The 21,474-nt window shown below is 56.2% G+C and overlaps 2 protein-coding genes and 1 pseudogene across 6 annotated transcripts in view; 2 read left to right on the top strand and 1 right to left on the bottom strand.

The window, feature by feature from the left end:
- Positions 1-18,705, top strand: part of PYGB (glycogen phosphorylase B) — a 58,667-nt gene extending 39,962 nt beyond the window's left edge. The window contains exons 8-21 of one of the 4 annotated variants that reach the window (XM_072727396.1): positions 109-336; positions 824-916; positions 2,077-2,223; positions 3,463-3,626; positions 4,501-4,615; positions 5,581-5,682; positions 6,394-6,541; positions 9,850-9,908; positions 11,421-11,562; positions 13,218-13,425; positions 14,772-14,906; positions 16,120-16,186; positions 16,414-16,462; positions 17,504-18,705. In XM_072727396.1, the coding sequence (XP_072583497.1) occupies positions 109-336; positions 824-916; positions 2,077-2,223; positions 3,463-3,626; positions 4,501-4,615; positions 5,581-5,682; positions 6,394-6,541; positions 9,850-9,908; positions 11,421-11,562; positions 13,218-13,425; positions 14,772-14,906; positions 16,120-16,186; positions 16,414-16,462; positions 17,504-17,727 (1,881 nt within the window). In that variant the 3' untranslated portion in view covers positions 17,728-18,705. The remainder of the gene's footprint in view (positions 1-108; positions 337-823; positions 917-2,076; positions 2,224-3,462; positions 3,627-4,500; positions 4,616-5,580; positions 5,683-6,393; positions 6,542-9,849; positions 9,909-11,420; positions 11,563-13,217; positions 13,426-14,771; positions 14,907-16,119; positions 16,187-16,413; positions 16,463-17,503) is intronic. The other 3 variants (XM_072727395.1, XM_026016396.2, XM_026016394.2) reach the window with 3 other exon arrangements.
- LOC112933293 (U4 spliceosomal RNA) lies at positions 1,320-1,448 on the top strand (annotated as a pseudogene).
- A 1,600-nt stretch (positions 18,706-20,305) lies between the features above and the next one.
- Positions 20,306-21,474, bottom strand: part of ABHD12 (abhydrolase domain containing 12, lysophospholipase) — a 70,787-nt gene continuing 69,618 nt past the window's right edge. For both annotated transcript variants that reach the window (XM_026016334.2, XM_072727398.1), the window contains exon 13: positions 20,306-20,861. In XM_026016334.2, the coding sequence (XP_025872119.1) occupies positions 20,822-20,861 (40 nt within the window). In that variant the 3' untranslated portion in view covers positions 20,306-20,821. The remainder of the gene's footprint in view (positions 20,862-21,474) is intronic.

Raw genomic sequence — 21,474 nt, forward strand, 5'->3', positions numbered from 1 at the left:
GAGCAGGATTCCTCAACCTAGTGCCCTTCCTGGGTCTTAAGAGGGCCCTTGAGGGCCTCTGGTGGCCCGCTGACTATTGTTGGTGTCCGCGCTGTCCCATTTCCACAGTTCTTCGAGGGGAAGGAGCTCCGCCTGAAGCAGGAGTACTTTGTGGTGGCTGCTACCCTTCAGGATATCATTCGCCGCTTTAAGTCCTCCAAGTTCGGCTGCCGGGACCCAGTGAGAACCTGTTTTGAGACATTCCCGGACAAGGTTGGTTTGTTGATGGGTCTTGAACCCAGTACGGAAGGACAGGCTGTTCCTATGCTCAATTTCTTCCTCAAGGCTGGGACTCAGGTAGGCAGGGGATGCACAGGACAGCAGCCCCCCTTATCCTGGTCTCCTTGTTGTCAGGACTGGGCCCCTCCTCCCTGACCAGGGCCACACAAGGCACCCTTAGGAGCAGCCAGGGATACTGTAAAAGGCTCCCGCTGGCAAAGCATGATGCATTTGGCAGGCTGGGCTCAGTGATTTTAAACAAAGCCTAGGTGAGAGGAACATTCTGGGTCATGGAGAGCTGTGGGGAGCATGAGGAGGGCCTTGGGGGTGGGCTGAAGGTCCTGTTGCAGGCCTGCCCTTGGGGTCTTTCTGGTCCTTCCCTGTAGCCTCTCTGGCCCTGTTGCACTCCCTGCTTCTTGGCTGGTTGTCGTGCTGGATTCAGTACTTGTGCCATGGTTTCATCTCCCTGTTGTCGGCCCTATAGACCAGGCTCCTCAGGGGTGGGCGGCTGCTGACCACTGTGGCAGGCAAGGGGATTGAGGAGGATTGCCCTATTACACTGCAGGTTGCCATCCAGCTGAACGACACGCACCCAGCCCTTGCCATCCCGGAGCTTATGAGGATACTGGTGGATGTGGAGAAAGTGGACTGGGACAAGGTGAGCACTGAAGACAAGGCTGGGACCATGGGGTGAAGGTGTCCCCACAATGATGGGCGTATGTGATGACACTCTCCCTGCCAGAGCTGGACATAGGGAGTGATGGTATTCCCCACGGACCTGGGCACAACATGGGTGACAATGTCCACCCACCAGACCTGGGCACATGGGGTGACGGGTCCCCTTCACCTTTGATCCTGTCCCAGTACAGTGGTGAGTACTGAGCTGGCCCTAGGATGCTGAGGAAGGCCTTTCCTGTGTGGCCTGGGGAGAAAGGGACATTTTCCCTGAGAAGATGGGGCTCCAATGGACCAGGACATGGTACGTGGGGCATGGTGCAAAGGCACAGAAGAGCAGTTTTCTGGAAGACAGAAAAGGATTCTGACACTTCCTAGAGCTTCTCAGCTTTACGCAGTGGCAGTATTGTAGCCAGTGAGGTTTATCTGAGGCGCAATTATTGCTAATTGAAAACTTCTTAGAGCTTCTCACATACATTTTCTCATCTTAGAATTGTGGCAAAACCTCCAGAAGTATTAAGTGTAAATAAACATGTTGTTTACATTTTTATAAGTGCATTCTCCTGACTTATTTGGTCCTAGATACTAGTGTAACAACATTTTCCTGATGTAGTGTAAACCAACATGTAGAACTGTGAAACAAGTTTCATGTCATTTTGTAGAATTCAGAGTCCCTCTCTGGTTTGGGGTGCACGTCCAAGGGGTGCTGGGCAGCCCTACCATGGTCCTGTCTGCTCCTGGACAGTGAAGGGGCATTACAGTTTCCCAGTGTTCTTGGACTGGGTGTGAGATCAGTTTGGTGGGAATAAAAGAGAAAACTGTTTGGTGCTCAATAAAAAATGGTTTACAGAAGAAAGTGAATGATGCCAGGTGGTGAGGTAAGTGTTACTCATTTATGTGTGTGCTCTGTCAGGAAATAGAGCATACGTAGTCATGTCAGGAATGCGAAAGGCATGGGGCTCACTTGTAGGCTTCGAAAAGGTTCTAGACAGGCCCCCGAGGGCAGAGACATGCAGCTGGCTGGGCCCCTTTCTGGTGGGATCTGAACATCTCCCTTTGATCCTGGACTTGCCCCTTGCCTAGGCAGCTGGTAGAAAAACTGTTTCTAAAGAAAACACATTGGAATGTTCTGGAATGTTGTAGGCCTGGGAGATCACAAAGAAGACCTGTGCATACACCAACCACACTGTGTTACCTGAGGCCTTGGAGCGCTGGCCTGTGTCCATGTTTGAGAACCTCCTGCCACGGCACCTGGAGATCATCTATGCCATCAACCAGAGGCACCTGGATGTGAGCATCAAGGGTGCAAGTGGCAGCTTGGGGGTGCTGCCCCTCAGATGACCCCTCCTGTTGTTGGGGGTGGAGATGGTGGGATGTACCTGCACCTGGCAGAAGTGGAGGGCCCTTCTGTCCCCCACACGGGGTCATCTGACCTGGGACACATGCCGTAATAGCCTCTGCCCAGCAGAGGACTTTGGAGTCCCAGAGCAGTCGCTTGGCAGAGCTGATGGCTTGTCCCCACACCTAGAGCCCTGCAGTGTATGTGGGAGTTGTGGATTCAAGTCTTTTTAAAATGTTACCATTCCTGAGTGGGGCCTCACCTGTATCTTTTCCTGAAATGCCTTTGTCCTAGGACATCATAGTGGCATTTGGGTGATTTGGAAACAAAGCAGCATCTCTTTTATCTCTGTTGCCTGGAGACAGCAGAATGGTACAAGAATAGGGCAGCTTAGGGGCAGCCCCCGTGGCGCAGCGGTTTAGCGCTGCCTGCAGCCCAGGGCGTGATCCTGGAGACCCTGGATCGAGTCCCACGTCAGGCTCTCTGTGTGATGCCTGCTTCTCTCTGCCTGTGTCTCTGCCCTCCCCCTCCCCCGTCTCTATGAATAAATAAATAAAATCTTAAAAAGAAAAAGAAAAGGGTAGCTTAGAATCCCGATGTGTTGTAGTTCAGTTTTTTGTTTTTTGTGTTTTTAAAGATTTTTTAATTACGGGAGAGAGCAAGCAGGAGCATGAGTGAGGGGAGGGACAGAGGTAGAGGGAGAAGCAGATTCCTTGCTGAGCAGGGACCTGATGTGAGGCTTGATCCTGGGACCCTGGGATCATGACCTAAGCTGAGCACAGACCCTTCACTGACAGAGCCACCCAGGAGCCCTTGTAGTTGAGTTTTTTCACCTTTTGGTAAAAAAAAGTAGCTGTTCACAACTGGTCAGGCTGTGGTTAAACCCTGCCTAGGCCAGGAGGGCAGCACTCTTGTCTTTTCCTTGTGAGTCACATGGCACACCTTAGCACCAAGGCCCTCTGACTGGCAGGACAGCTTTGCTGAGTCCAGTCCCCCAGTCGGCTCAGGCTCTTCCCTGGGTGACGGCAGCAGGGAGGAGCTTCCTCCTGCACTCTGGGCTCTGGGAGGTGCATCCTGAGAGCTCGAATGCACGTCTGGGGTGCAGCAGCCTCAGGATTTCCTTGGAGGAGGTGGAACCTGCCGCACAGGCCCGTGGGCCTCCTGCTCACAGCTCTCTGTCTCGGCAATAGCACGTGGCTGCCCTGTTCCCAGGGGATGTGGACCGCCTGCGGAGGATGTCTGTGATCGAGGAGGGGGACTGCAAGCGGATTAACATGGCCCACCTGTGTGTGATCGGGTCCCACGTGGTCAATGGCGTGGCAAGGATCCACTCGGAGATCGTGAAGCAGTCCGTGTGAGTGGGGCCAGTATTTGCCCTGAGCTGGGTATGCTTCCTTCCCAACCCCACATCTGCCTTTGGGGACTGTTAGCAGCAGTGGCTGGGGCACAATTGCTCTGCTGCCCTCAGGGGCACTGACCGAACTGTGTAGGATGTATCAGTGGGTGCCTAGAGACACTGAGGCCTCCAGCTCAGCGGGTGATGTTGAGGTGTGGAGCCTTCTGTCACCAGTGCCCACCTCTGTTCTGTGTCCTCTCCCTCCATCACTGCTAGTCAGGTGCCAGAAGTGCCCCCTTCGGGACAAGGGCCCCATGCCTAGACAGCATGGAGGTTAGGGCAGGAAGAGCCAGGGCTCATCAGCGAGAGGAAGGAGGAATTCCCTACCCTTGCTTGGCGGGTTGTAGTCTTGGAACTGCTTCCCTCCATCCTCGACCCAGACGTGTATGGAGCACCTCCGTGAGCACCAGGTAGATGCCAAGCAGCTCTGTCCATGTGGGGCTTCTGTGTTCCTAGTGCTCACCCAAAGGTTTTGTGTGTTTGAGTCTTTAATTCCCACGGCAAAGCTCTCAGTGGGGTGTGTCCCCAGTTACAGATGAGGAAACTAAACCCTGGTTCTCAGGCTCTGCAGCCTACACATGTCCAGTGTCATGGTCACTGTGGAAGATGGCCCGTCCATGCTGCCGCCACTGTGCTCATCGCCATGTGGCCAGGTGTGCAGTGCTTTGAATGTGCTGTGGGCCCACTGTCCTCAAAGCATGCGGTAATGCTAACTGCTCTGTGCCCTTTAGAAAACAGAAGCTTCATGATCTTCCAGGGGATTTCCTTATGTTCTCTTGCTCACCTTATTCAAAACACAGGGTTTGTGATCCTTGCCTGTTTCCTGTTTTAGCTTTAAGGATTTTTATGAGTTGGAGCCAGAGAAGTTCCAGAATAAGACCAATGGCATCACACCCCGACGGTGGCTGCTGCTGTGTAACCCGGGCCTGGCTGACACCATCGTGGAGGTGAGACCAGCTGCCTTTGAGTCTCCAGGCAGCTGTGGGCACAGGTAGCATCTCAGCTCTTGCCCATCACCAGCAGGTGCCAAGGGGACAGCGATCACTCCTTTCTGTGTTGACCAGAAGTGGCTCTTGGCTGGGGACATGTGGGGTCAGATTTGGAAGGCACTGGGCCAGGCTGGACGGTTAGTCAGTGACCCCAGGTGCTGTGCTGCCTTGAGAACACAGTGGGTGGCTGCAGGGTGGCGTCTGATGAGAGACTGCCACAGGGATGCTGCCTGTCCTTGCTGTGTATGTCAGGGAAGGTGTCCCTGGGAAAGGAAACGGGATGGCACAGTGCAGATCCGAAGGGCTAACAGGAGGGAGCCGGGAGCACTGAATCTCTCCTTGGGTGGAGGGCTGTGGTCTAGGACCGAGCCAGCAGTGCTCGGGACCTGGTGAGGCAGGCAGGAGGAGGACAGGCCTTGGAGATGACCAGGGCATTTGGAGGCCAGTTTTCCTTATTATCCTAAACTAGCAACAGGGAGACTTAGCTGGGGACTTGATGAGAGGTGCATTTGGACCCACCACCCAATCAGGAAGTGGCTGGAGGCTGCAGGCCTTGGGGTTGGGTGAGGAGCCACTGGCCCCCCGTGGTCCCTCAGGTTTGTGGTGTGTCTGTGAAGGGGACAAGACAAGGGGTCTGCATGATTGTTAGGGATGTTTGAGCTTGACCAGACTGCAATGTCCTGGTTGGGAGCAGGCCCAGGTCTGATTGAGAGAGAGCCCCGGGTAGGGTGGCCTCTGGTGGTTGTGGCCATGGTGTGGAGGTGTTTCCTGACAGCCAGGTGTTGTAAGAGAGAAGCAGGCCTGGGGCCAAGCCAGAGCAGATCCAGGGAGGAAAGCAGAGATAGGGATGACAAAATGGGAGGACAGTCTCCAGGTGAATCCCACAACAAGCAGAAACCATGTGTCCCTTTATGATCCTGCAGAAAATCGGGGAGGGTTTCCTGACTGATCTGAGCCAGCTCAAAAAGCTGCTGCCATTGGTTGATGACGAGGCACTCATCAGAGATGTGGCCAAGGTGAAGCAGGTAGGCCCAGTGTGGGACAGCAGCCCTGTATCACCTGGGTATCAGACCCGGGTGTCCACCAAGTCCACCTACCCCACTCAGTGCTCAGGTCACGAGGAGGCGGGCAGGCAGGTGCAGATCCTAGAGCGGCCCAAGCACACCGTTGCCTCACACCCTGCCGGAAATGCTCATCCACGGGAGGCACTCCGAGAGTCCAGCCCGTCCTGGCATCTCTGTACGCGGCATGCCAGTGGGTTGCACGAGAGCCTCTTCCCAGGGCAGCCAGCCTCGCAGCCAGACCAGCTGGGGCCCCTGGAGCCCTCCAAACCTGACAAGTGGCAGCCATGACCAAGAACGTGGCCCCTCCTGAGCCTGCCTCTCTGGCTGGGCTGCCACATGGTATTAGGACCCAGAAATAGTCCCTCATCTGAGTCTTCACGCCCTGCCTGCCCCATGTGTGTCCCTTTAGACCACTCTCACAACTCCCTTTCCTTCTGCTTTTCGTACTCTTCTGCTTCTGTGCAGGTTTGCTTTTTGGTCTAGTTTCCCGTATATTTCTGCCGCTCCTGGTGTGCGCCCACATTCAGCATCCCTGCCCGATCCCCCCATCCTCAGAAGGCCTCCAGGAGCTTTTGCTCTGCTTTGTGGCTGGATGAGGGACAGACATGTCCCCTTGGCCCTGACCTTGAGGACTCAGGGGGTTGGAGCATCCTTGTCCTTTCTTCTCCCCAGGAAAACAAGCTGAAGTTCTCTGCCTTCCTGGAGAAGGAATACAAGGTGAAAATCAACCCCTCGTCCATGTTCGACGTGCATGTGAAGAGGATCCATGAGTACAAGCGGCAGCTGCTGAACTGCCTGCACATCATCACACTGTACAACCGTGCGTGTCCCTGGGGTCACCCCACAGGGCTCTGGGGCTGGTATTTAGTTTAGTGTTTAGTTCACGTTTAGTTGTTAGCTCTTAGACTTGTTTTGAGTTTTTTGGAAAGCTCTTACTTGCTAGAGACATTTAAAGTATGTTTACCAAAAGTGAAATAGTACATGTTACTTTATGCATGTACCTTAAACTATTTCAGCAGCATTCAGTTACAAGAGCAAATAGGAAAAAAAAAAAAAGCAAATAGGAATCAAAGAGCCCCTAAAAGTGAATATAAATATTCGCTAGGCTTATAAATAGAATAAAGCTTTAGGGAAAAACTTTGATTTTAGAATTTTGTAATTAGTGCAGTGACTATTAATTTTGAAAACCAAAGGAACCACAAATGCTCTTTTCAAGATACAAAGCTCCTCTCAAGAACATCAGAGCTCCCATTATCCGTAAATAAGACTTGGTCATGTGGAGGAAGCCGCTTATGTGTGGACAGTTAAGTAACAGGATAGATAATGTTCCGGTTAAGTGTTTCTGATGCTCCTGCCTCCCTCCGTCCAGGAAAGGCCCCAGGTGAGGGCCCATCTGTGCACGTGGCTGAAGGAGGCGCTTCACGATGCCTCCCTGGCCAGAAGCAGCAGTTCACAGAGGCCTTGTTTTGTTTTCTTCGCTATGGTTTTCTTTGGTGGTTGGGATTTTCTGCCTTTTCTTTTCCAGTTCCCAGCAGTGTGCCTGGGCCTCTGTTGGAACCACCCTGTCAGTCCCCTGTCTGTGAGTGGCTGGGCACCCCTGCCCTCCCTCCCACGCAGTCCTAGGCTCTCTGTGTGGGCCTGTGGGCTTCCCAGTATGGGCCGCTTCTGGGTCCTGCAGGCCCCGCTTTTGTACCAGGCTTGTGCTGTTTCCACCCCATCATCTGTGCTGCTGTCCCTGTCCCCGACTCCATCTCCATCTCTTCTGTGGATGAACACGTTCAGTGCTCACCACCAGTCCTTTTTGCAAAGCTGTTCTGTTTTGCCCTTCTGCTTGGATTTCCCTCTGGCTTACTCCAGCCGCTCGTGGGAACTGCACTCTGAGTTCTTGCTTATTCAGGACATGTAGGACAGTTTGCAGGTGACATATTAGGCTTCACTTTCTTTATTGGAACATCTTTTAGGTCTGTCCCTGCACTGTCCAGAGGGTGGGACATTGGCATGTCGTAGTGTCAAGTGCATGTGCTGACTCTCTGTGCCAGGTGTTGTGGGTCAGTTTTCCTGGATGCTCAGGGCATTCTGAATGCATTGGCTGAGGTCCTGTATTATTTCTAGGAAGGTTTTCTTTTCTTTTCTTTTCTGTTCTTTTCTTTTCTTTTCTTTTCTTTTCTTTCTTTCTTTCTTTCTTTTCTTCCTTTTATTTCTTTTCTTTATTATTATTATTTTTTTAACAACAGATACTCAATTTCTCAAAAAGGTTGAGTTAAGCATCGCAGTGGTGACTTCAACCTCAACTCAGGGCTTAGTACTGATGGAGGTAATCTGCTTAACAATCTCAGATCAGTGGGTCACCTGTGGATCCTCATCTGAAAATGATCCCAAGTCTTAGGACCTTCACCACACGGAATTTTTCTTGTAGCAATTCTTAGAGTCTTGGTGGACATCAGAACTGGTCCTTCATTTTGAGATTCTTTTCCTTCGTGCTCTGATGAAGTCAACACATACCTATTACAAAGATTTTACATTGCAGCTGGTTAGAGTAATTCTAATTCGGTGAATTGGCCACCTTTGGTTCCCTGGGTGTCTTCCCAGAGGCTTCCTGCCCGACTTGTTCCCTGGGGAGAGTGAACAGCAGTGAGTCAGGAACAGGAGTTGGGCGTCTGAGGCTCTGCTGTAGTTGCAACCGCATCTGCCTCAAAGAGCTCTAGGAAGGTTTCTTGAAGGGTATTTTAAACATTTGTTTGGTGCCACTATTTTGGCTTCCTTCTTCCCAGACTCCAGCGAGGTATGTGCTAGCTTCCTTCTACCTATCTTCTTATTGTCTCTTGATTTCTCTCCAGACATTACCAAAGGTATTTCCTTTTCTGCCATCTTGTCCGCTTTTCTTGTTTCCATCCTCTGTGTGTGTGTGTGCTTTAGTGTCTCGCCTCCCTCTCGGCGTCTTTTCACCTCTGTGTCCTGCGGGTTCTCATTTCACGCACTGCCGTTTCCTAGCCTCCTGCTGGTATCTAGGTTGGGCGCTGTGGACTCTTTGGAGCGGGTGAGCTGATGGCCATCACGGGCTGCAGATTCTTACAGGGAGGCCTGTTCCCCTTCTCGTCTATAGCCAAGCGGCAGATTCCTGTTACTGGCTGAATCTGCACCGCCCAGGGCTACCAGCAGGGGCTCCATGGAGCTCAGGGCAGCCACCGGCTTCCTCTGTCTCCCCAAGCCCAGGCTGGCAGGAGGCCGTCTGCCCTGGCCCCTGACTTCTGGCCCCCAGGATGTTGGACCCTCCCAGCAGGTTTCCCTAGGGGAGAGGCCCAGATGAGGTCTGCTTTCCTGTACCCCAGAATGCCGGCCGGCCCTGCTGACAGCTCCCCTGGGGGTTGGGTCCCAACATCCCACCCACCTTGGGAGTTTGTGTGTTTTTCTGAGTTTTGGTGAAAATGTAATCTGTGTTTTGTTTTTTCCTCATTTCCCCATTGTTCGTCTGATTTCCGGAAGTGGGAAATTTCAGAACTAAGGGACAGCCATGTTCTTGGTAGGACCTGGAGTCTGTGGTTAGAGCTCAGCCATGATTCTCACTGCTCTGGTTGGCTCCTGACCTCTGGTGAATGCGCTGCAAAGTTGCCTCACCCCTCTCTGTAGACACCTCGGCACCTCTCCGTTATACACTGAGGGCCAGGGGCTTGTCCCCTGACCCTCTGGCTGCCCCCGTGCAGGAGAGTTTCAGGGTCTCACTCATGCCCCTCAAGGGGTGCCGGTGCCAATTCTATGATCCCAGAGTCCCCTCTTTTCCAAGTATCCATCATGTGCAGAGGCCTTGACAGCCAGTGACTAGACCCAAGCCATCCTCCTGCTTTGGGCTGTTGTGGGAACAGAGGTACAGCTTTTCCTGTGAGTCTTTTGGAAGAGTTTGTTCCTGGGCTCCTCCCTCACCAAAGTGGGATATAAATGCAGAATCTAGGGGGCTTATACCTTTAGTAAGCAAGAGTTCCCAGCAGACACACAGGGGCCCGCTGGCTGTACCCTACCACCTGTATTGGGGTTGCTCTGACCCCCAACAGGAGGCTGATTGGCACACCACATCCCAGAGCAGGGCTTTGTCAGGCTTTAGTGCCTTATTTGAATCTCTCATTTGTCCTGCAGGAATAAAGAAGGACCCAGCCAAGGCCTTTGTGCCCAGGACCATCATGATTGGGGGCAAGGTGAGGTGATGTCCTCTTTGCTCCTTGCTTGGTATTTAACTTGAATGCACAAACCACCATGCTTTTTATCCTAACCTGAGTGCCAGTTGCCTGGTGGGCCGGACACTGCAATGGCTCAGAGCCAGCACACATATGGAACACCAGAGGTCCTTACTTCCCCAGGTGTGCTTGTGGACTGAGGTGACTCAGTGTCCATCAGCTCAGCAATAGGAGGGAGCTGCATGGGCCCCTTGCCTGCCAAGCACATGAAAGTGGGAGGTCTACAGCCCCAGGGGGCTTGCTGGCCTTCCATCTGATAGGGCAGTGCCATTCCTTGCATAACCACCACTCTTCTGCACCTGTGCCTGCTCTTAGGCCCCAGCATGGTGCCCACTGACTGCCTTGCACTCGTGTGCTGAGTGGGCGTAGATTGCTGGCTGCTCCATCAGCCAGATGTGCAGCTGCTGGGAGCTCAGCCTAGCTTTATTTCCTGTGTTCACAGTGGTGCATGCTTTTGGACATGCAGTCGCGGAGTCCCAGTATGCTGCCATTACTCCTTGGTGGGTCTCCTCTCCATGCTCCATGCTCTAGGGCAGGTATCCCCATCCTCTGCCACTTTTCCCCAAAAGCCTCAGCATCATCAGAGAACATGAGGACACTGTGGGGTGTTGCTAATTCATGGGCAGCTATGGGGCGGAGCCCGGGCACTGTGCTCCACCAGCTGAAGCACACATGAGGGTGGACAGGAGGTTTGAGCATCTGCCTGGGGCCAGCAGACGAGGGATATCTCCTTGGCCCCCAGCCCTCCCCCCAGCGCCGGCCATTTCCTCAGCCCAGGGTGTGGGCTTTCCAGCAGTTTTTTAAATATTCATTACTAAGATTTTTCAGCTTGGAGAAAAGTAGAAAGAATGGTAATAGTATCCATACACCTATCCCAGACTCCTTTGGGACCATTTAAGAGTTGGTTCCAGATGTAGTATCACCTGTAAATGCTTCACCCGTGTTCCCAATGATATTTTCCTCCCAAGCCACCGCAGATACAGGCTCTACCACCACCACGTGATAGGGTCTTCACATGTAGATGGCAAAGTCCTAAGTATCTGGAGCAGTTTGTTTGACTCTGGACCCTGGCAAGGGCCTAAGCTGGCCACTGCTTGCTGTCCGCTGAATCTCATCATCAGGAGCTTCCCACATGCCTGCATCCTCTCTGTCTGCAACTGATTTGCTATGGAGGTTGGGTTGTGTGTCTTCCCCAGACACCCGTCTGGCATGTCCTAGTATGTTCCTTAGTTCCCGGTTTCTGAGAAGTGGGTAGTTCTAAAATTCCTCCTCCCTTGATCCCATTCCTAAAGAACTGACGAGTCAGAACAGGTTTGAGGCTGACAGGTTTCAGCACAGGCTGAGGTAGCACATGTGGCAGGTAGCCCCCGGCCCAGCATGACCACAGATCAGCACGGGCCCCGGGACCCTCTGAGGACCCTGTGCTGCCCTGAGCACAAGTGTGTTCATGCTGAATTTCCTGTCCGTGTCCAGGCAGCCCCCGGTTATCACATGGCAAAGATGATCATCAAGCTGGTCACATCCATCGGCAACGTAGTCAACCATGATCCTGTTGTGGGCGACAGGCTCAAAGTGATCTTCCTGGAGAACTACCGAGTGTCTTTGGCTGAGAAAGGTAGGCCCTGGGGGGCTGCATGAGACAGGAAAGCCCGCTCCTGCCCAAGTATGAAATGGGTGGTCGCTGCTGGTCAGGCAGATGAACGCTGCCCGGCCACCAGGCTCTTCTGGCCAGCGGTGACCTTGGTTCTAGCAGTGAAAGGCTTTGGGGGACCTCCCTGCCCATCACTAAGTGCAGAAATGATTGTCCACCACGGACATCCTTTGTTTCTATCCTTTCTCACTTACTGTGACCTTGCTCCTCTCCTGTCCTCTGTTCCCCAGCATTCTTTCCTGCTCTTCCAACTTGTTCTTGCTGGCAGGATATGCTTCCAGGGTGGGCCTCCTCCCACCCCCTGAGGATGCTTCTGCTGCCAGCATCTATGTGCTCTCAAGGGCCTTGCCAGCCTCCGATCTGGGCTGGCATCTGCCTCTTCCAAGGCAGCTGGAGTGTGACTGTCCTGAGCTGGACAGGGCTTTCTAAACTGGCCACTCCCTGAGGCCCTGGCAGGAACCTGGAAAACCTGAGCCTGGAATCCTGGCTCAGAGCAGTAGGCACTTCTGTAACTCCCCAGCTGCTGCCCTTTGCACTGAATAACTCTCTCCCCTCTCAGGCCAGCTCGGCCGGGTCATCAGATGGTCTCTGGTCCCTCAGCTGTCACAGACCATACACGGCTCAGGGTCAGTACTGTGGTTCTTCACTGAGCTTCTGATGTACCTTACAGCCCTTTGCTGCCGGGAACTCCCCCCTCCTCACTGTTCTCTGGGGCCAGCTGGCTCCCGGGCACCTTTAGAACCGGCCTTGGGGTTCCTGGTGTGGAGTCTCAGAGCCAGGGTCTGGATCCCCCAAGTGCTCCCCAGCTCTTGAACTTGCTGCACCAGAGGGTCTGCTGTCACGTCAGCTCATGGGGGCTGGAGATGCCCTTATCTCCCTACCCTGGTCCTTGGCCTTGAACAAAGGCTGGACTCTGACCTTTGCTGACCCTGAATGCCAGCCACTGGGCTGGGGAAGCCACATCAGCTCCATGGACACGAGGAGGACGTGGGGGCAGGGATGCCAAGGCAGAGTAGGACGATGCAGCTCTCCCAGTAGCCATACCTTGGAGGCACAGGGAGCCTAGCCTTGGGAGAAGCCTTAAGGCCCAGCATTTGGGTGGTCATCATGGCTGGCTCTGCCCAGTCTGAATATAGCATAGGGGGACTTGTGTGTGTGTGAAGACAAGGAAATCACCCCACTGTCCTACTTCTTTGGTTCTTTAAGAGTCTAGATTCTTAAGTGCCCTGAGGAGCCTTATGGGCTGATGGCAGGAGACAGAACTACTGATGGGGTACAAGGGAATGATAACGCCCAAAGCCAGAACCACAGGCCCCTAGACGATGGTTGGGCCTGGTCCCTGGAAGCTTTCAGAACACAGGTCTTCTGCTACCTTGGGTCTTCTCAGGAGTCACCATCTTGGCCTCAGATGGCCCTGGATCAGGAACGGAAGCCCTTACAGGCCAGCAGGAGTGAGCTGCAGGGCTCAGGCCCATCCTGGAGTGGACAGGAGGTGGTGCCCGCTCTGGGAACACCAGCCATGGGCTGGAGGAGGGCGTGTGGTATCCCTACACAATTCCCCTTGCTCTTGTGCTGTGAGCAGCCTGTGATGACGTACCTTCTCGTCCACCTGCTTGCAGTGATCCCCGCGGCAGACCTGTCACAGCAGATCTCCACTGCGGGCACCGAAGCCTCGGGCACAGGCAACATGAAGTTTATGCTCAATGGGGCCCTCACTATTGGCACCATGGATGGCGCCAATGTGGAGATGGCCGAGGAAGCCGGCACTGAGAACCTCTTCATCTTTGGCATGCGTGTGGAGGATGTTGAGGCCCTGGACCAGAAAGGGTGTGTGTCTTTCCCTCTGCCATTGAGGGCACAGCAGCATCCTGGGCACTGCTTGGAGCATGGGGGGTGGGAGTGGGGGTGGAGCTGAGAGGGCTCTGGGAGCCAGGCCTGCACTTGCTGGGGGAGAGGCCCACCTGGTGGATGGGTGGCTGTGGGCATGGTGGCCGAGCTTCCCCACGTCCGGAGCTCCCATGGGCTGTCCCAGGAGGCTGGCTTGGGCGGCAGCTGGCTGCTCTGTGCTGGTCTCCACTGGCCCAGTCTGTGGGTTCAGAAAGAGTTTTTAAAAGGGCGGAAGGCGCCAGTCTCTGGAGGGAAAGCCCTGAGCACTCTGGGCCAGTGTGGGGATTTGGGGCTGGCCTACTGCTGAGATTCCCTGGCCAGATTCTGTACAGTAACCCCATGGTCTTGGAATAATTTCAGATTTACAGAAGAGTTGCAGAGATAGCACAGAGCTCCGTAGACCCTTCTGCTAATTCCCCTATTGCTTACATCTTCTAGAGTGGTACATGGTCAGAATGAGCTCACCAATAGCGGCGCAGTGTCATTTATTAAAGTTCATGCTTCATTCACTGTTTCCCCACGAATATCCTTCTCTGTCCCAGGTTCGCATCCAGGGCACCCCCATGTTTTGACGGCAGGTCTTCTGTCTCCTTTAGTCTATGACATGTTCTCAGCCTTTCCTCATGTTTCATGACCTCCGATATTCTTGAGTCTGGCCCCAGCTTGATTCTGAGCAACAGATGAAAAGACAGGATTGCCTAACTGCCTAAAATTGGTGAGGCCTCAGGGACCAGCTGAGTAAAAACCCAAATGTCACCTAAAGTCACACTTGAGAGTGAGCCAGATGGCTCAGCCTGAGAGCAGCACACTCCCCCATGTGTCCTTTTCCACCTGCTTCTCATTTGGGCTCTCTGCCCTATCCCATGTCCTGGGAACTCACATGCTTCCACCCCCCAGACTCCCTGATAGCTGTGGCCCTACAGGTGAACACCTGGTTTTCCTGGTCATTGTCATGGCGCCAAGAGGCAGGGTGGTGGCAGGGAGCAGGGTCAGAGGTAGAGATGGTGTGCAGCAGGCAGGTTCTCAGGCAGCCTGCCCCCCATCAGAGTATGGTGGCGGCGCACGTGCGACTGCAGGTCTTCCAGTAACCACGTTTCTGTGAGCCGGGAGCCCTGGGATTCAGTCTGCATGTCGGGCGCATTGCTGCCTCTTCAGGGCCCAGCAGTGCGTGTGGCCGGGCTGCCCGTGCAGGCCTCCCAGGCCTGGAGCCATCTGGGAGTGTGTGCCCCGTACAGGCACACTGCCCCTGCCCGCAGAGGCTGACACCTGGCCCCGCCTCCCTGCAGGTACAATGCCAGAGAGTACTATGAGCGCCTGCCCGAGCTGAGGCAGGCCCTGGACCAGATCAGCAGCGGCTTCTTCTCTCCCAAGGATCCACACTGCTTCAGGGATGTTGTCAACATGCTGCTGAACCACGACAGGTTCGTTCTTATGTCCCTCCCTACCGGCAGGTCACACAGGTGGGTCATCTTCCTGGTGGGTGGTAGGCTGTGCTTTAGGGGTGACCCCCGGCCTCCCAGCCCAGCCTCCCAGGCAGAGGCTCAGACCATTGACCTGGACCGGCTCAGCCACAACCAGGGCCTGCAGGGGCCTCTGCAGGTGCTTAAAGGCTGGGGCACCCTGGCGGTAGGGACTGCCAGCTCATGGTCCACCCTCGCCGGCACTGGTTGGCCCCCCAGAAGGGCATGGTGAGCAGAAGGTGGCTTCTCATGGGGCTGGTGGAGGCAATTCCTGAGCCCTCTCTTCCCCGAGAGAACGGGGGTGTGGGCAGGATGCCCCAGAAACTTCTGGAAGGCGGTAGGGCAGAGGGCTCTGCTTCACAGTCCCAGCTGAGGCAGGTGTTGGGCAGTGTGGCACAAAGTGGTTAAAGTGGAATTACCCTGTGACACAAATTACAACGTAGTTAATGTTGTGTTACGATGTGTCTACACGTGATTATAACGTCCCTACAAGTCAGCAGTGCTGCCTGTCGTCCTTGACGGTTCTTTGCTCCACCCTGTTGGGAAGAGCTGAATCTGCTAAATGCTGAGAGCTGACCTGTTCCACTCTCGGTTGCCTTTGGGTTGGTTTCCCCTGTTGCTCTTCAGTGAGGGCTGTGAGCAGGTGTCAGACCAAATGGCAGCCCCACACGTCACAGGGCTAGGAGTGTGGCCCTGGCTCAGACTGTGATCACGGAAACATTGTTCATGGTTTCATGAATTGTCTGCATTTCCCTGTTCCTAAGTCCTACAGTTTTGTCCACCACATCCTTTCCCTATAGATCACCAGGTCACAGCCCAGGTGGGCCCTGGGAACAGATGGCTGCTCGGAGCCTCGCTGTCATCCTGGGAGGTGGGGTCAGCAGGAGGCCTCTCCGCCTGTGCTGTTCAAAGGGACCCCAGCCCCCAGCCCCACCCCCCTCGCAAGGGGACGATGCATTGTTTACAATCCCTTCTTTAAAGAAACGGCTTACAACAAGGTTTTTATAGAACAGTATCCCCAGAACGGAAGTACTACTCATAGAGCTACTCTGCGGCCTGATAGACGCCATCATCCCGAGGTGTGGGAACTGGAGTGGCTGTAATCTGGTGGCCGTTAGCCAGTCTCTGGCTTGTTACCTACCACGGTGGCCTAGTCTCCTATCTCCCGTTTCAGGTTCAAGGTGTTTGCAGATTATGAAGCATACGTGGCATGCCAGGCCCAGGTGGACCAGCTGTACCGGGTATGACTGTAGGGCCCCGGAGCTGGTGGGGCAGCCTAGCAGGGGAGCAATGGGCGACATCTCTGAGGTCCAGTCCTGGGAGGCCACGGTTCATCCTGTGGCCCAGGGCAGGGTGGCTGGGGGTTTGGCAGGCTGAGCTCCCTCGTGGACGCGGGCTGGCCAGGGCTGCTTCATCACTTCCTGCTCAGACTGCCTCAGTTGTCCGTCTGCTCAACCCCTGGGGCCAGGCTGTCATCCACGCTGGCATCTGCGCAGCCAGTCACACCAGCACAGAAGGCAAGTGAGTGGGGCAGGAGTTTCCTTTGTGCGGACGGCAGAGGCAGCCCCAGCCTGTGGTCTGAGTTCCCCTGCAGCGTCATCAGGAGGGTGGGGGGGTGGGTGCAGAGCCACGAAGACGTGTGCACAGAAAAACTGGTTTAACTGTGAGAATGCCCGCTTCCTAGAAGGGTGCAAGCTTCTGTGTTAAGTAGAGGGAGGGACACATAGCCGTAAGGAGAGGCCTTTGTGAGGCCAGGCCGCCGCAACCAGCTCCCCGCTCCTTAGCGAGGTGGACAAGGGCCCCCCCTCATCCATTTCTGTGTGGAGCATGTGCTAGCCTGTACCCTGAGGGAGTGGGCACATCCATGCGGGGTCTCGTAGTCATAAGGGCCTGAGCCTGGGAGGTGAAGGAGGGTGTCCGTCCCTCATACCCACTGCCTCCCCTTCCTGGGGTTTTCTGGACACCCAGCCCGTGTGCCTCACCGGGGGTGGCAGTGGGAGAACTCTGGCTGTGCGCCGAGTTGTGAGTCAGATGGATTATTAACCAGGTTCTTGGATGAGGCCTGAGGGGTGTGTGTTCCTGATGCTACGGTCCTGGCCCCCCCACCCCACCCACAGGGAAGCTGCCTGCCCTTGAGGACCTGTCAAAGAACAGGGGATCCCGGGAAACCAAGTGACCAGGCAGGGCTCTGGGGGGGAGCCTTTGCTCCTGACATGGGCCTCAGCAGTCTGCCCTTTCCGGAAGGCTCCTTTCAGTGCTGGCTCATTCGGGGCGGGGGAGGGGGTGAGCTGTGGACAGGAGAGCCCCTGGATCCACTTGGTGGTGAGTACTTGCTTGCTGTTGTTTGTCACACCAGCCGTGCCCTGAGGTTGTGACACATTTTGAGGCTCCTTGCCCCTCTGTCTAGTCATTTGGTAGCTTTTCTGGTCAGCGAGGGGTTGATGGCCACTTCCCTTTGTTCATCAGGCTGCCTGGAGGCTGAGAGCTCATCCGGGAATAGTCCAGAAGGCTATCCTGTGTGGTGCCTGAGATCACTCAGCCTGTCCTTCCCTCTGCAGAACCCCAGGGAGTGGACCAAGAAGGTCATCAGGAACATCGCATGTTCGGGCAAGTTCTCCAGCGACCGGACCATCACGGAGTACGCCCGGGACATCTGGGGGGTGGAGCCCTCCGACCTGCAGATCCCACCCCCCAACCTCCCCAGGGATTAGGCCCCCCGGCCACCACCTGCTTGTTGCAGGGTTGTTTCTGGAGAGCCTTGAGGATCGCGGTCGTGGCTTAGGGTGAGCCAGGAAGGAAGGGTGCAAGAAGTGAGATGCTCCCCAGTGTCCTGCAGGAAAGCAGAGCAGAGCGCACAGCCCCGGCCGGGGTGCCCGGCAGCTATAGCTCACCTACATGAGGAGGTGGGGAAGTGGGAGCCGCCGGCTGGCTCCTCTGAGACCTTGCACGCACCTGGCAGTGAGCTTGTTTTTAGCTTTGAGCCTCTGGATTCTGGGGTCTGGGCAGGCAGCTGTGGCCAAGTCCGGGGAGCTGGCCACAGCTGTGGCCTCCTTGTGTCTGCAGCTGCCGCATGGGTGCCCTGGCCCCGGGTTTCCAGACTGATAGATGGGGGAGGACACCCGCGTCTGGCATCTTGGGGGTCCTTGGCTAGGACAAGGCTGACTGATGCAACATTAGCTTGGTTTTGCTTTTTCAAGAGGGAAATCAACTTCATGGGAAAACAAAAATAGCTAAAACCTGTTTTTGTTTTAGTAACTAAAGATTTTACTTCTGAAGTTTTGTGCTTGAGAGACAATGCCGGGATGTTTTGCCCAGCCTGGGGCCCCGGGGCTATGCCCCTGCCGTGTCCTGGGGGCTGCGTCTCCTGTCCTTCACTCCAGGCCAGCCTCCCTTGCCCGCCCTTTGTGCCAGCGTGCCTGCCATGGAAGGGACTGAGCAGGCCCAGAAGGGAGCCTGCTTTGTACTCTGCCTGGGTGGAGGCTGGTGGGGGCAGCTGCCCAGGGGAGAGCCAGGGGCAGCACCCTCCCACAGGCTCTGCCCTCACTCCGAGTTCTGACTGCTCACAGAATCGGCCCACAGACGACCTACTCACGAGCACGTCACCAGAGCTGCAGGTCTGCTGGGGAGGCCCATGTTCAGCGGCTGTGGTCACCCCCCCACCCCCTCCTGCTGTCCTGTCTCTTGGGCCATGTGTGACCATCACTGTGCCACTTACTGTTACTGCCTTGTGTGAGACACCGATTAAACCTTCCTGCCTGTGCTTGGCCGGCCTGGCCCGTGTTCCATTCTGCGCCGTGGGCAGGGTGGGGGCTGGTGCCAGGCGCAGGCCTCAGAGCCTCCCTCGGAATGGCCTAGGCCCTGGGATTAAGGACGGACCAGGTTCTCCCACCCCGGCCGTGAGAGGAATGTGGAGTATGTGCCAGAACCACCAGCTCATGAAAGGAGTCTCAGATCTGCCATCAGGGTGTTAGCACTGTTGGTGCAGACTGCATTGCTGCTTTTGCATGTCTCGTCACCCACTCCTGGCCCTGGGGACAAGGGCACGTCCCCCTGGAGCCGTCTGGGATCTAGGGGTGCCAAGTGGCTCCCAGGACACACATGTAAACCACAGAATTGATGGCTGTGTGTGTCTGCATCTGTTCCTTCTGTTCCCCCTAAGACTGGTTTTGTATCGTTGCGGGTTACAAATGCCACAGCCCACGGTTCGGTTCAGGCTTCGTTAATCACTTGGGGGGGGGGGGCGTTTGGAACTGATGAACCGCCATGAGCGAGCGAGGGCCTGTCCCTGCTTCCTGCTCCTCAGCCCGCCTGTCAGGCCTGTCAGACCTGTCAAAGCACTGCAGCCCAACTTCATGGCCTGCCTCGCCCCCAGGGGGGAGCTGGGGTGGCTCACACAGACTGACGCGGCTGCGCAAGCGGCTTCTGTCACCTGGCACAGCAGTTACTGGGGAACATGGTGTGGGGGGGGGGGGGCGTCTACCTGAGGATGGGGTGCGCTGCCGCAGGCAGGGCTCGTCCCCAGGGGAGACCCAGGAGGCAGCAGGGGCCTGTCCAACAGGAAGAACATACACCTGGCATGAACACACCTCGGGGGAATCTGTTTCAACCCATTTGTCAGAGGCCTGGTTTCCCGGATGTGAGTATCACTGGGGGCAGCTTGCAGGTGCCTGCCCCTGCGTTGGCACCTGGGCCCCCAGGCAGGCTGAGGGCGAGGCCCTCCATGCCCCGGGGAAATCTGCGCCCCCTCGACTGGAAAGCCCCAGAGCTTCAGGACCTGAAGCAGTCGGCCGTTGGAGCAGTGGGTCTAGAGGGTGGGGGGTGGGTCCTTGCTCCGCCTTCCTTACCAGACCCGGCGTCCCTGTCCCCTCACTCCTCAGGTTGCACGGAGCTGGTCCCACTGGGCACCGGGCCACTGGGCAGCAGGGTCTGCAAGGGCGGCTGAAGGGCAGGGAGGCTGCTTTGACAAAAGGTTTGGGCCCCCCCCCCCCAACTCCTCTCAGTGAGTGAGCGAGGCCATGCTCGGCCAGAGCGAGAGATCCCACGCTCTGCTGCCCCAAGGCTCTTCACAGACCAGTGCCAGGGGCCAGCCTGGCATCTGTGGGTGCCACCCCAGAGCCTGCTGAGTGACATCATCATCCTGCAAGCCTGCTCCGGGTTAGGTATTTTAGGGAAACACCCTCTGTCCCATCTGGAGAGCTGGCCCCTCACGAACACACCTCACCCCTCCTTGCACAGGCCTCCCCATCCAGAAGGAGAAAAGGCAGCTCCAGGACGTCCGCCCTTGTGGAGCCGCCCCTTCTCCCATGGGCTGGACCCTGAGCAGGGCCTGGGGCAGCTGGAGGTGCCACCAAGACATGACAGATGGACCACCACCACAATTTTATTCTTAAATAAATGCTCAGTCCAAGGCCAGGTTAGGTGGACAGGTGGGGAGAAAGCAGAGGAAGTGCAGGTCGTGGACCCATCCCCCACTGTGAGGCCCCGGGGAACAAAGGGTGCTGGGGGGAGAGCTGGGACCGCCGCCATCTCACGCAGCATGGTCTCCAGACCCCACACCCCCGGCCCCCCCAGGACCCCTGGGCCCAGCTCAGCAGGTGTGGGGTCCAGCAGCGGGGGGCTGGCCTGCATGGTCACTGTCCGCCCGACAAGAGCTCAGGTTCAGGGGCAATAAGAGGGATGGGATCACACGCCAACAACCTGTGCCTTCCACGGACAGCCACGCTCCCAGCTGCCCAGGTGGGCGCCCTGGGTCAGCTGGGCCTCCTCCGCCCGCCCCAGCTGGCATCCGGGTCCTCTGTCCAGGAGCATCAAGGACGCCGAGCGGCCACAGCAGACGGGGAGGGCAGAGGTCTTCATGCTCCTTCAGGCAGCAGGACTCAGTGCTGGCGCCTGGGTTCTGACTTCCCCAGGAACTCCCTAGACAGGACCGGACAACCGTCAGCAGCCACCAGGGTCCTGTGGCCCATGATCTCCGTCAGCCCATCCCAGGAGGACCAGCACCCACACAGAAGGCCTGAGTGACAGACCCAGGGCACCAACAGAAAGGCCTGGTCAGACCCCGACCCTGTAGGGGCAGAGACCGGGTCTCGGGCTGCTGTCCTTCGTTCTAAACTCTAGAGCTACACTCCAGGCTTGATTTTCTGGAACGTGTTCCTCTTGCGCTAGGGAAATCATAGCCCTAGAGCAAAGCCATACTCCTTCAGCCCTCAGGGCCCCGCTGAGGTGACCACGGCGGGCTGACGGGGGTAGGCTGCCATCAGACTCCCCGAGGGCCGGTCCCGGCACCCCAGTGCCAGCAGCCCCATGAAAGCACCCTGCAGGCCATCGGCACAGCGGGGGCTGCCTGTGCCTGGGATGGGGGCAGGGGGTTGGGCCTCACCCTGTCCACACTGCCCTTGGCCACTGTCCTGCCCTCATGCTTGGGCTCCGCACCTGGGAACGGGATGGGTGCCCACAACCCAGCCACAGTCCCAGCCCAGACTGGCCGCGGTGGTGCAGCCAGGAGCACAGCCTCCCTCCAAGAAGCAGC

This window comes from Vulpes vulpes, chromosome 11 (assembly GCF_048418805.1).
Source record: "Vulpes vulpes isolate BD-2025 chromosome 11, VulVul3, whole genome shotgun sequence".
Taxonomy (NCBI): domain Eukaryota; kingdom Metazoa; phylum Chordata; class Mammalia; order Carnivora; family Canidae; genus Vulpes; species Vulpes vulpes.